Source organism: Gopherus evgoodei, chromosome 1, assembly GCF_007399415.2.
Source record: "Gopherus evgoodei ecotype Sinaloan lineage chromosome 1, rGopEvg1_v1.p, whole genome shotgun sequence".
NCBI lineage: Eukaryota > Metazoa > Chordata > Testudines > Testudinidae > Gopherus > Gopherus evgoodei.
The window spans coordinates 191,257,358-191,270,864 of record NC_044322.1 but is presented as its reverse complement, the minus strand read 5'-3'; the positions used below and the strand labels follow the sequence as shown (position 1 = coordinate 191,270,864).

General features: G+C 38.6%; 1 protein-coding gene across 4 annotated transcripts in view; it reads left to right on the top strand.

Moving 5' to 3' along the window:
- CRYBG3 (crystallin beta-gamma domain containing 3) overlaps positions 1–13,507 on the top strand; it is a 142,598-nt gene that overhangs the window by 51,778 nt on the left and 77,313 nt on the right. For all 4 annotated transcript variants that reach the window (XM_030581399.1, XM_030581408.1, XM_030581426.1 and 1 more), the window contains one exon: positions 8,292–13,500. In XM_030581399.1, coding sequence (XP_030437259.1) covers positions 8,292–13,500 — 5,209 coding nt within the window. The remainder of the gene's footprint in view (positions 1–8,291; positions 13,501–13,507) is intronic.

The following is a 13,507-nucleotide window of genomic DNA, read 5'->3' as shown; positions in this document are numbered from 1 at the left end:
TTCCATAGTCTTACTTAGGCAATACCTATGAGAATTTTGTGTGGCCTTTTTATGTAGCATATTAATTTTAATATTTTTCCTGTACATATGTGTTCTTTTTTTTTTTTTTTTTTTTGAAATGAGGATCCTGGATTTTAAATTTTTTTCCATAGTCATCTGCCTTGTTATTTCCTATAATAACTTCTGTACTTTTTGTTTCCCCTCTGCATTTAGCAGCTAGAAAATAAAGTAAAGTAGAACCTCAGAGTTACAAACACCAGAATTGCAAACCGACCAGTCAACCATATACTTCATTTGGAACCGGAAGTACACGATCAGGCAGCAGCAAAGACCCCCCCCAAAAAAGCAAATACAGTACCGTACTGTGTTAAATGTAAACTACTATAAAAGAAAGGGAAAGCAGCATTTTTCTTCCGCACAGTAAAGTTTCAAAGCTGTATTAAGTCAATGTGCAGTTGTAAACTTTTGAAAGAACAACCATAACATTTTGTTCAGAGTTATGAACAACCTCCACTCCCGAGGTATTCGTAATTCTGAGGTTCTACTATAGTGGATGTTGTCTCCATTCTGTATTACAAAATCTGTATTATGTCCCTTGCAATGGGATAGATTGTGCTATCTGGGTAACATCATCTGTGATTGACTGCAGGGTATGCGCATGCGTGTACAATATATGGGGAGGGGGTATATGTGTGAAACAAATGCACTAGCTTCTGGTTACTATCTAGCATATGAAATCAGCGACAGAGAAGGACCCTGTTTTTTATCTTAACCCTAGGACTTGAAACATCTTTTTGTAGCCCTCTGCACATTTATCTGAAATTTTGATTAGGATATGCTGATTGAGGTATCTGTAGCAGTTCTCTTGCAACTGTATTTTTGTTGGCAAAGTGAGGGGAAAATAACTCATTGGGATTTAAGAATGAAAGGGGGGACTTAACTTTTTTTTTTTTTAATTCATTATTTTTTGGACTTTTGCTTTAAGTATATTCAATTCCACTTGTGAAATTGGGATTTTTCTTAATAACCTTTTTGATACCCGCTTAAAAGAATTTATTCCATATTGAATCACTTCTGGGATATTACTCTTGTTGTCATTTATCTGTAGCTTTGACAGGTAGTCTTCTAACTACAAGTGCTGAGGATTTGGCATCTGTGCAAATGCCCCTATGGTGTAGAGACTGAGAATGTGTGGTAATCAGAGCTCAAAAAAAAAAAAAAATTCTTGAAACCTACTAGAGTGAGGCTGAGGCAACTGCCAGTCTAGTATTGCCACCATCACAAGGCTTTACCGTCTGCAATTTAAACAAGTAACAGTTGTATACTCTTTAGCCTGAGTTGTATTTAATTGTAACACGGTCAACCAACTTTTACTCAGGTGGTTTATTGTGGTAGAGCACAAAAAATGCAAGGCTCTTTCAAGACAGAAGATGCAGCCCATGCCCTGAAAAGCTTACAGTCTGCTTAGTGCACTGTGCACCTTTTACCTTTTTTAGAATTTAACTTGTTTTCCCTGCTATTCAGTGAGCCCTTGAAGTGTATCTGCTGAGTATATTATTTGCTGAGTAATATATTCACCTCATAGTATATGACTATCCCTCAAACAAATGTATCAAATATTGAATATTCCCCAAATACTGTTTAACCGGCCTACTTACTACACCACTCTCTTGCTGCAGCTGCTATTCTTTATTTTTTAATTTTTTACCACTTGTAGTGTGGTGGCCCCTAAGGGCTCAGGCAGGTTGGGCTCCATTATGCCAGGTGCTGTGGAAATATGATGGATTCCAATCCCTGCCCGAAAGACCTGGTCTAAAAAGATAATGGGAATAACAGGTCTACTCCTGTCCTGGCTCCATTTCACTTTTTCTCTTCTATAATAGATCCTGTGTATCTTTTCCTGCATTTCTTCAGTGGTTCCTATTTTTCCTTCTATTCCTCCCGCATTCCTCACCCTACCATTACCTCTTTCGCTTTCCCAGCAATGTGTTCTCTGCCTCCTTCCCTGTCCCTACCATCCCCATTTCTTCCTACCAGAATCTCTATGCATATTCTCCTCTACTTCTCTTTTCTAATTTTACGTCTCAATCTCTCCTGCCCACTCACTCCTGCCCTCTCGCATGTGAATCTTGGAAATGTAACCAGACACTAATATCCAGTGGAATAAAGATACAGGCCACAGACAATACCAAAAACATGATAGTGGGAAGTAGGCCCTTGTCCAGGAGCAGCATGAGAGAAGCCATCCTTTCTTTTTTTCTCTTTCTCTCTCTCTTTCTGCTACTTTCCCCCTCCTCCAGCCTCCTGAGTGCTGCGGTGACATGATACATATCCACTCCTCTACCCGATCTCCTGCTTTCTAGCTACTGCAAGGTAAGTGTCTTTGGTAGGTTTAGCTTCTGATTTCCTAGGTCTTCGTACACTGTTGTCATCCCTTATCTCTCCAAGAAACAGAATGAATATTATTTGATTTTTGTCTGTTTGCCTGATGCCCACAGGATTATAAAAAACAAAGGTGAAAGCAGAAAAAACAGGTTACTTTTAACACTGCAGCAGTTTGTGCAAACTCTGAGCACTGGTAGCGGGGATGCGGGAGCCATCTGTCTGCAGACTAAAGCTGGAAGCTGAAAATTCCAATCCAGATGACATGCCCATGCTAGTTGTGAGATAGCATGCTAAAAATAGAAATGTAGCTACAATGGTGCAGGCTGCATCCCCTGAATGTGTACCTATGGTCTCTTACAGGACCTTATCTGGGAAACGTGCCCCTCCCCCACTGCGCATGCTTCACTTCCTCTTTTAGTGTTCTAGCACTAGTGTGGATGTATGCTTCATTCGTATTTGAAAGTTGATATTTTCATTCATATTTTCTTCACAACTAATGAGGACTGCTGTGCAATTCTATTTGCATACATTTTTCTCTTCTTGCATGTTTTGAAAATTAGTTTGCTGCCTGGTGTGTGATCTATGACTTACACACCATATTGGTTTTAATTTACATTGTCCACATTTGAAAATTGCACTGTTTTAACTGAAGATGTGAGTTTTAAATCAGATTAGTTAAAGTGCTGCAAATCCCTGTGTGGACACTCTTATTTCAGTTTAAACCAGACTTTTCATTTTAGATTAAGTTAATTAGCAGTAAGTTTAAGCTAAACCAAATAAATGATGGCACTGAGGTTTGCACTGATTTAACAAAATCATTGTAAAAACAGATTGCAGTTATAATAGTGCAACTTTCTCTTGTAGCCAAGGCCGTATTCAGGAAGTAGCCATACTACTTCCTGGTATTTTGTAGTACTCTTCCTTTATTATACAAGTTTAAAATAATTTCTCCTGCTTCCCACAGTACTAGCTTCCTCCCTAAGTATTGACCAATAGAACTGACTCTCACTAAATGTCATTAGATTGGAAAAGTGCTCCTGATTGCAGGCATTTTATCAAAATCGTTTTGTACAGTGTAGTGAGTGGAGTAATTAGAAGGCACTTGGGAGCTAGAAACAGACAACATTAAAGGGGAAAAGACAAATAGAAAAGGACAGTGAAGAGAGACAAAAGTGACTGGGAAAACGAGGGGACTTGGGGGAAGGGATGGTGGGAATATGCCTGTTTGCATTTCCTGGTCTAGAGTATAGATGTCTGAGTGCATTTGAGGTAGGTCCACTCATAATATTCATTTAAATTATGACTATAGCTTCCAACCTAGACATGACAGAAATCATAGAACAAATCAAGAGCTTAATGATACCCAGCCCTGCATTATTGAGCTTCCTTTCCCATGAGAAATACTAGCATGAATTTCACTTAATTCTAATCTGCTGCTGAAGATTAATTTTGGGGTTATTTATCATTAAATGGGAGGATATGTTGATAAGCAATAGCAAGAGAATTACTAGAGTGCATAATCCTCATCAGCATTATTGCTGGTTTTGTTTTCAGAACTAGATACCCCCATATTGGTCATTGGTATATCTACCCATGTATTAAAGGTCCCGTTTTATTAACCACTACTTTCTGGAAGCAATGTTTTGCAAAACACTAGAAAATCAAAGCATACTGTCCTATAGTCTAAAGTTAATTTTGCACTCAGTGGGAGGCCTCAGTTTTGGAAGAGACTCAAGTTTCCAGGCTTTGAGCCAAAGAAAGTGGAATTCATGAGCTTAGTCAGTGCATATGTGAGGGACAATGGACATAGGCTACATTATTCCTCCTGCACCCCAGCTGACTGATTCACAGAGGCAATTATCCCTAGAGGGGTTTTGGTCCCCTTGTCCAGAAAGAAGTGAGTGGGAAAGGGAAAGGCAAGAGGAAAAAATAGCGATATGGAGCATGGTTATTAGTTACTTTTAAAACAAGGTTTTATAGTTGAGAAAACCATACAAGAGCTACACCATGGAAGGTATGTGAAGATGGTGAGCTGGTAAGAGTCTCAGGTTAAGGTACCATTTGATTTTTCCATGTGTTTGAAATTGTTGATAATTTCATTGCAATTAAGAGCAATCGTCAGAGACTTTTTGCACTGTTAAATGCAGAGTTGAAGGAGGAAAAGGTAGTGATATGTGTAAAATACAACTGCTAATAACACTACATTTAACTGCAGAAGGAGGAGTGTAAAGTAGGTTAATGGTTGCTAAGCTTAACAAAAATCTCTTATTATAAAAAAGGATTGATGTTTTATGTGGTATAATCTCCACTGGTTTGGGACTGGTACAAAGGTGAGAAACTCAGATTTGTTTTTTGCCTTTGCATTCCTCCTCAATTATGTTAAAAGCCAGTTACCCTGCAAACCCACTGTATTCCTGGATCAATAGAATAGGAGCAAAACAATCTGAAAAAATAGTTTGCTTCTATCCTGTGTGTTCTTGTCACAATCTTGTCTTTTTAAGTTATTCTAAAAGGAAATGGAATGGGAGAACTCATAAAATAGGGCCCCAAATAGTAAACACATACAGTATTACTGCATAAAACTCTTGTTTCCCACCACATGGAATTATTTCACTGACTTTCCAATGTAATCACATTTTACAGACACATTAGGTTAGGTCTTAAATTTCACACACTTAAGACAGGTCTGCACTTACAGCACTGCAACAGTGCAGCTGCACTACTGTAGTATTTCAGTGAAGGTGCTACTGTGCTGACGGGAGAGCTTGTTTCATCGGTGTAGTTAATCTACCTCCTCGAGGCGATATCTATGTCAGTGGGAAAGCTTCTCCCATCTGCACAGCATTTTCTACACCAGGGGTTAGGTCAGTATAACTGCATCACTTGGGGTGTAGATTTTTCACACCTCTGAGCACATACTAGTAGTTCTACCAATGTAAATTTATAATGTAGACTCAGCCTAAAGGCCTGATCTTTCAAAACACTCCTGGGTGTGGTTCCTGCTATCATAAGTACCCCAGCTGAATTCACAACACTTCTCTTAATAGTGCTCTGTAGGTAAAACTCATAAACTCTACCATTCATTTTGTTGTTTTCCTTTTCTGAAAGATGTTGTTTTGCACAGTATTTTTCCACAGCCAGGAGTTATGCATTTTGTTTTGTTAGGTATTAAGTGTGTGTATATATTGTTAGATTGAACAATATTATTTTTGAATAGAACTAATGACTTAGAGGTTTATTGTTGTCTACTTGACCTATACCTAACTTCTAGTAAGTTTTTGTAATGTTCAGTAACAATAAGTGGATGTAGTGTATAATAAAATGTTCAACAATAGTACTTGCAAAACTGCACAACTTATTTTTGGATTTAGTGAGCAGCCTTATTACCCAGATTGCTGAAATATATTGACTAGAGGAAAGCTAAAGTTTCATGCAGATTATTAGTATTTTCAAAATGTATTTAGTTTCAGTTATGAAAGTCTGAAGAGTTGGTAAAATACACTCTGTCATCTTGGCTATTTGGATTGCCCATTGACACTGGATGATGGTGGTGGTGGTAGTATTTCTTCATACCCAAAGATTTTTTTATAGTTTGGATTGAATATATCACTTTTCCTTAGTATATTTGAATTTAATATTTAATAGCTCGTTTTAATATAAAAATTCCATTGTTAATAAATAGGAAGATAATTTGTATTACAACACTAAACAAACCTGGATTTTATGTAGAAATACCTCACATTTTGTAGGCTGATGATTTTATATATATAATCATATCATATCATAATACCACATATGCAGTGAATTTTTGAATTTTTATATTTTGGCCCTTACCCTATGAACACATATATTTTCGAGTCACTTTATCCAGATGAGTAGCCCCATTGAGTTCAGTGGGACTGCTCACATGCCTAAATGTTTGTACAATTGGTGACTTGGTACCATATAAACAATATGGAATTGAGAGTTTGTACTGCTCAAGTCCATACAGAATGGAACTCTGATTTTTAAAATGAAAATTTTGTATCTTTTTAATTGTATGTTTGAGATACATACAGAATGATTGTGTACTCTCATTGATCCTCATTGAAAGAAATAAAATCCTTTATTTTTCTGCCCAAGTTTATTAGTGAATGAACAAAAATACCCTGCTTCTCACTTGGATTATTTGCATAAAAATCCCTTAATTAGAGTAAAAACCTCCTAGTGGAGGTGGATTAAATATGAACTGCAAGGATATGTCTATGCTGCAGGTAGGAGCATGCTTTCCAGCCTGCAGACAGACACGTTAGCTGTGCTTGAGCTAACATGCTAAAAATAGAAGCATGGATGTCGTGGCACAGGCTAGCTGCCTTGACTGCAATTCTACCCAACCTCCTGGGTCCGAGCTCAGGTGGCTACCACAAGCCACCACCTGTGCCACAATGGCCACACTGCTATCTTTTGAGCATTAGCTTGAGCAGAGCTAACACCTCTGTCTACCAAGGCTAGGAGGTACTTTTTTGTTGCAGTGTCGGCATACCTCTATGCTATGCTAAGACTGCCCATGTTTTTTTTTTGTCTGTATTTTTATAGTCTAGTTAGTCTTATATTAGAAATCAAAATCTTCACTTCCCTGTTTTTGCTGGAAGGCTCTCCGGTGCACCGGAGAGCTGCAAGCAGGAGGCGGACATCACACTCACCTGCAGCTGTGTGCTGCAACTTTCCCAGCCTTCAGCTAAGAAGAAGGAAGACACCGAGTCAGACTGTTTAACAAATTTTAGCGGGGAGACTTGTTTTTTGTTTAGACAGAGTTAACACAAAAGAGCTTTTTAAACACTCTGACTCAACATCCCCTCTCCCCTCAGTTGTAGGCTGGAGAGCTGCAGATCAGGTTCAGCTGTATGTGATCTCACTTGCCCATCCTAGTTCTCCAAAGTCCTCCAGTAAAAACAGGGAAGTCAAGATTTGCAATTCCCGCTTTTTCTTATGTGAAAAAATAGAATTTTTTGGAAGGTTTGGGTGATAAGGGAAAGCTGAGGTCACCCTTATTACATCATGAAAGAGTAGTAAAAAATAAGAAACATTTTTTTCTTTGAAATTAAATATAAAACTAGTGCCTGAATCCACCAAAAATATTTCCCAAGTTTCAGGGCCCTTTAGTTAGATATTTCCTCCAGCACCCAAACAGACTTTCCTCATTCCTGTTCTTCTCCATTCACTGCCCTTCCCTCAGTCCCTACTTCCACTCCCTCCCTGTCCTGTACCTTTGGTCCAGAAAGCATCAAATAACTGTATTTTCCCCACAAACATTTTTTGCCTCTTACAGTTCTGTTCTGTCTTAGAATCATAGAATATCAGGGTTGGAAGGGACCTCAGGAGGTCATCTAGTCCAACCCCCTGCTTAAAGCAGGGCCAATCCCCAAACAGATTTTTGCCCCAGATCTCTAAATTGACCTCTCAAGGATTGAACTCAAAACCCTTGGTTTAGCAGGCCAATGCTTAAACCACTGAGCTATCCCTCCCCCCATGTATCCCCTCGTTCAGGGATGAGTTACCAGGTCCAAATTCAAAAGCAAATTTTTCTAGCCATTTTCAGTTTTAGTGTCCTTAGATTTTACTGTTAACGTTAGTAGGGTAAAACATTTTCAGACGGGTGTGGCTTAATTTGAAGATGTACCCTTATATAGGTCTTTTTGATGGTGTTACTTTAATAAAACTTTTGTGTTTGTAGGCATACCCATATACTGTGTTTATATTATCCTAGTATAAAGAAAACTCTTGATGTATTTATAGCATCATTAGAAGTTGGTTTAGTCTGCAATTTAAAAAAAAGTAGTATTGTATCATTTGTTCTCCAAATCAGCAACGATAGTGAAGACTGTTTCAATATTCTACTGCACTAAAATGATGTTTTTTTGTTACAGGCAAACTGAATGTAAGCCGGATGCACCAGCAGTTACTTATGCAACATATCGGGGTTCTGTACGGATTAAGCAGCTACTAAAGAAACAAGCAGAGGAGGCACTAAGAAGAGAAGAAAATACTGAAGGCAAACATATTTTCACTGTGACTGGAAATGGAGAAGTCCAAACTGCTGTCCTTCCAAACTCACCATCTAGTGTAAGAGTAGAAATTACAGGACACCCGTCAAAAGAGAATCAAAAGGATGATGCTAAAAATGGCAAGGAAAATGTTAAAGCAAACCTCTCTGCAGTTAAAATGGAACTGAAAAAAACAGACGTTGCTAAAGATATCTTAGATAGCAGTGAACATGGAACAATTGAAAACGCCTCTGCTTCATCCACTGAAACTAACTCCAACAGCAATCACATTGGAGAACTAGACTTGTTTGTTTCCTTAAATCATGCACCAGTTTCTGATACACCAGAAGTTAATAGAACTCATTTTCTAGACACAGTATTGTCAGTCAGAGACAACCGTAGTTCCAATTACCAGATTATGGATTCTGTTAAAACAAAGTCAGGAAATAACAGATTGGAAAAGAGGGAGAGAACGTTAGAAGAAACAGAAGCTCAATTTCAATCAGATAATAATGCCACTTTTAGCTTTGATAAAGAAATAAATTCTTGTGTTCAAGTATTTCATGAAGACTCTCAGGAGACAATGCAAAATGATTGTATGAGTTCATCTAAAACAAAGAGAGGGGCAATTGATAAAGAACTACCATTGGTAGAGGGTCAATATGCCTGTAATAGTCATATTGGTAGTCAGTTGGAGCTAAAGTTGGATGCCCAGATGTCCCCCTTCAGGAACGCTGCATTTCAACATCAGGCAGATAAGTGTATAGAAAATGCAAATAAAGATAATAGTCCAAGGATGGATGATTCACAAAAATATGTGGTGGCTGATGAAAGGGAGCAAGAAGCACAAACCTTTCTGGCTAGTGTTCATTTTCCTTTAAATCAAGAATGTACTGAAAAGTTATCAGAGTCTGTGAAGGACATAAAATTTTGTGGAGTCAATAAATTGATGGTAATAGACAGTCTGCCCGCTTCAGTGCCATCTGCCAAAATTGTTCGAGATACTGGCACGGACGTAGTAAACAGTCCAGATATTAAACAGTTTAATGAGTCAGGGAAACTAACACATGCCCAGAATGATCCCTCAGTAACTCTTGAGGGTGAATCTAAGGATATCAGTACAGAGAATACTTCCGTACCTTCCCTTGAATCTGAAGATGTTGAAACTGCTAAGGTTTCATCTAAGTCTTCAGAGGTAAATATTGCTGGCATATCTCCATCAGCCCTTAAATGTGGAAGTGTGAAGTCCCATATGCCACCTCCTGTCTTAGAATCTGAAGATGCCTGTCTTAGCAAAGCTATAACACCTGTCTGTTTCGCTAAGATTTCTCCTCCAGTCCTTGAAGTTGAAGATGGTAGCTTGGCTAATATTGCTCCTCCTATCCACAGATCTGAAGATGAAACCATGGCCAAAAAAGCAACCAACTTACAAGATGTTAAAAAAATCAACATTTCTCCCCCTGACCATGTGCATGAAAATAGCAAGCCTCTTAAATCTGAAGGGATGACCCTCCCCAACAATGTAGTTCCTGCCAAGGTTCCCAACCTTACTACTCCTTCCCTTAAAACTGGTGAAGTCTTTGTATCCGAAACATCAGTTTTATCCACAGAGGGTAACGGGTCAAAGAATACTTCTCAGACCCATGAAACCAGAGATAACAGGGTAGAGGAGATTGTTCCTAAAACTGTGAATGCCAATATGACCAATATTTCTCTTCCTCCCTCTCAGTCTAAAGAAATCTGCTTCTCTAAGCTTTCCTCACCTGCTCTTAAATCACAAGTGAATACCTTTTTTGAGGTTCCTCATTCTCCCCTGAGGTCTGGAAAAGATGCTTTGACCAATCATTCTTCTTCTGCCTTTAAAAAGGGTGTTGGTTTGGAGATTATTTCAGTGACTAGACCTAATTCTGAAGATAGCAATCTGGTGAAGATTTCTGCTAAACAGGAAAACAGTAACAAGTCTAATACGGCACCTGCCATACTTAATTCTGTAGACTTCAGCCAGTGCAAAATACTTTCTTCTGCTTCTAAATCCGAAAATGTTAGAATTGCCAAATTATCGGTTACATCTGACAAGGTCAATGACTCCAAATGTGCTTTTCTTGAAGGTGATACACCTAAGATGGTGGCTTCTTTCTTGGAAAATCGAGATGTCAGTGTACCTACAATTATTTCTCCTGTGCTTGAAAATGCAGATGTCAGTATGACTCAGATTTCACCTTGCTCTGAAGACATCAATGCTAAGCGTACATCTTTTCCCCTAGAATCTGATGTCATTTTAGCTGAAAGTGACTGTCCTACTCCTAACTCAGAGGATGTTTGCATTCCCAAGCTTGCTTCTCCTACTCTGAAGTCTAAAGAAATCTCCAAGTTTTGTCGTTCTGCTCTTGAAACAGCAGATGTCTTGGACAGTATTAATTTCCCTATTGTTGAGTATGAAGTTGTTAAAAAAGGCAAAATTTCCTCCAGACTTAGAGTTAGTGATAAGACTGATTATGTATCTCCAGATGTACCTCCTGCCCAAAAGGTTGAAGATGCCTGGTTAACCAAATCCATAACATCAGCTACCTGTCCTTTGGAACTTGTGGAAGTGAGTTCTAGTATAGACTATAGTAAGGATGTGCACAGAACTCCTACAGAGCAAGTAAATCTTTGTGACCATATTTCTGCAATGAGAAAAAAACGAGCTAAAGTGAATGATCACACAGCTTCGTTTACAAAATCAAGCAATGTCTGTTCTCAGAAGACATGGGTAGATATGGAAACAGGAAAGCAAGTGCACATGGAATCCCAAGACACTGCTCTATTTAAAAAAGCTGATGAAATTGTTGATGCGGTTTTACACTTGGCCACAGAAGAAATAAGATCAAAACGAGCAGCTGGTGTCTATCAGCTTTGTGGCAACAAGGACAGTTTAATAAAGCTGGATATCCTAAAAGAACAGAAAACTGGAAACATACAGTTGGAAGCAAAAGTAAAACATTTTAATGAGAGCTATGCCGGAAGCTCCTCTGAAGTTAAAGGAAAGGAGACAGTTGCTACAAATACTCAGACTGAAAAGATACCATTTAACATCACTCATAAAACTGACCTACATAGTTCAATATCACTAAAAGCAAAAGAAATAATTGATGAAGTTATTAACTCGGCCAAACAAAAACTGATGTTTAATCAGCTTGGAAACAATGAGAGCAGGAGCCCTTCTAAAAATGTTGTGCTTAAACCTAAGACTGGATTCTCAAAGACTCTAAACACTGATGTTCAATTAGCTGCCAAAACTCAAGAAATAATCAAAGAACCTTTGGGTTTAAACCAAATAGGCAAGGAATTGACCCAGAATGTTGCTAGGGACTGTGAAAAAGCAGGCTGTTCAGTTCCTTTACTTCTAAACAGTGTAAAAGGCAGCACAGATTTGACCATAGGAGGAGAAACGGTACCAAATAATGTACTTTCACATCAAAGAAATGGATTTCTACATTCTGATGATTTAGCAAGTCTGGAATCTGACCTTGCAATAATAGCAAAAGATGAATGCTCTAAAATTGTCTATGATAGTACAGTTATGACAGAAATTGGTGATGATAAAACTAGCATTTGGACAGCTAGCAATAAATCTGAGGAGACTTTACATGGTTTAAATGGAGATACCGTTATGATTGAAGAGAAGGTGCCACCATTACAGTTAAAAGATTTGTGCAATAATACAAATGTACCAGAACATATATCAATGCCAACCTTGACTTTTAATTCATCATCTTTCCTCCATGATGAAGACTATTCAAGCATACCTAGCAAATCCAAAGATGAAAGTAGCCTTTTAGGTTTAGACCACAGTTGTGCAGGTAAATGTCTGCCAGAACTTTGTTGCAAGGAGGAGGATTCTGTGTTTGTACAGGAAAAAGCAAACCGAAAAGATTCACAAGCCGACAGTGAAGAAGGCAGTGGAAAAACAGAGGAAGCAAATGAGATACCGCAGGATAAAAACAGATTAAACACACAGTTCATTGTGTCTGAATCATCTGTAACTGTTAAGGGCATTGAAGGGAAAATTTGTTTCAACTCAGATTTTGCCAATAAAGATGAGACACTGAAATCAACGCTGATGATGGATCAAGATTTACAAAGAGATAACGCACTTGACGAAAAGAGTCTGAATAATACTAATGATACAGAGGAACTGACAAATCTCTTAGCCTTTTCTCCACAAGATGAGCAGTGGGAAAGCAATTCTTTATTTACTGTACTGTATGAAGGCTCCCCTCAAGATGAGAACCAGTTCGTTTCAACTGACAAAAAGCAAGCTCACTTCATCTCTCCTCCTGACCTGTCCATGGATAATATTGAACATCTTTTGATGTATGAAACAGCAAAGAGCAAATATGAACCTGTCGATGCTTATGAAAAGGACAACAAATTAAATGAAACATTAGATAACTGCAGCTCGGAGTCATTTATGACAGTGGAGGCTAAGCGGTTTAAAATTTACCCGTTCTCTTTGTCTCCTATATATGAAGATGACAGCCCACAAGAAGACCAGCTGTCTATTGATGTCTCACCAGGAGACCATTCTAATGGAGAATCTAAAGACAATGCCAGCCACTCCTCATCCGTCTTGTCACTTCTTCAGTCTGTTTCTGAGCGTTTGAAATGTAGTAACCAGTTCCGTGAGGAGGATGAGGAGGAATCTTATGAAGAAAACATGGTGGATGTTCAGAAAGAAGACTCTATTATGAGCCAGTGGGCAGGCAGCTCAAATATGGTGCTTCTAGAAAATGACCAAGAAAGGGCTCCACTTTCCAAACAGACACTCATATATTCAAAAGAACCACTTAGCTCTAGACAGCAATCAGAGCTATTTCCAGAAGAAGCATGTCTTTTTCCTAATCCGACACATTCTGCTCAGTTTCAACAGAAAACTGATGCGGCCACGAAACCTCTCTCTAGGAGTGTGTATTACCAGTATTTTCAGACAGCCAGCAATTATTCGTGTGAGAAGGGAGCCAGATTTGGAAGCGCCCTTCAGGATGGATTATTGCCAAGGGGTCATAAGCCTCAAGACAACAATTTGCCAGAATTAGGAGCTTTTCCAGTGGTAAGTT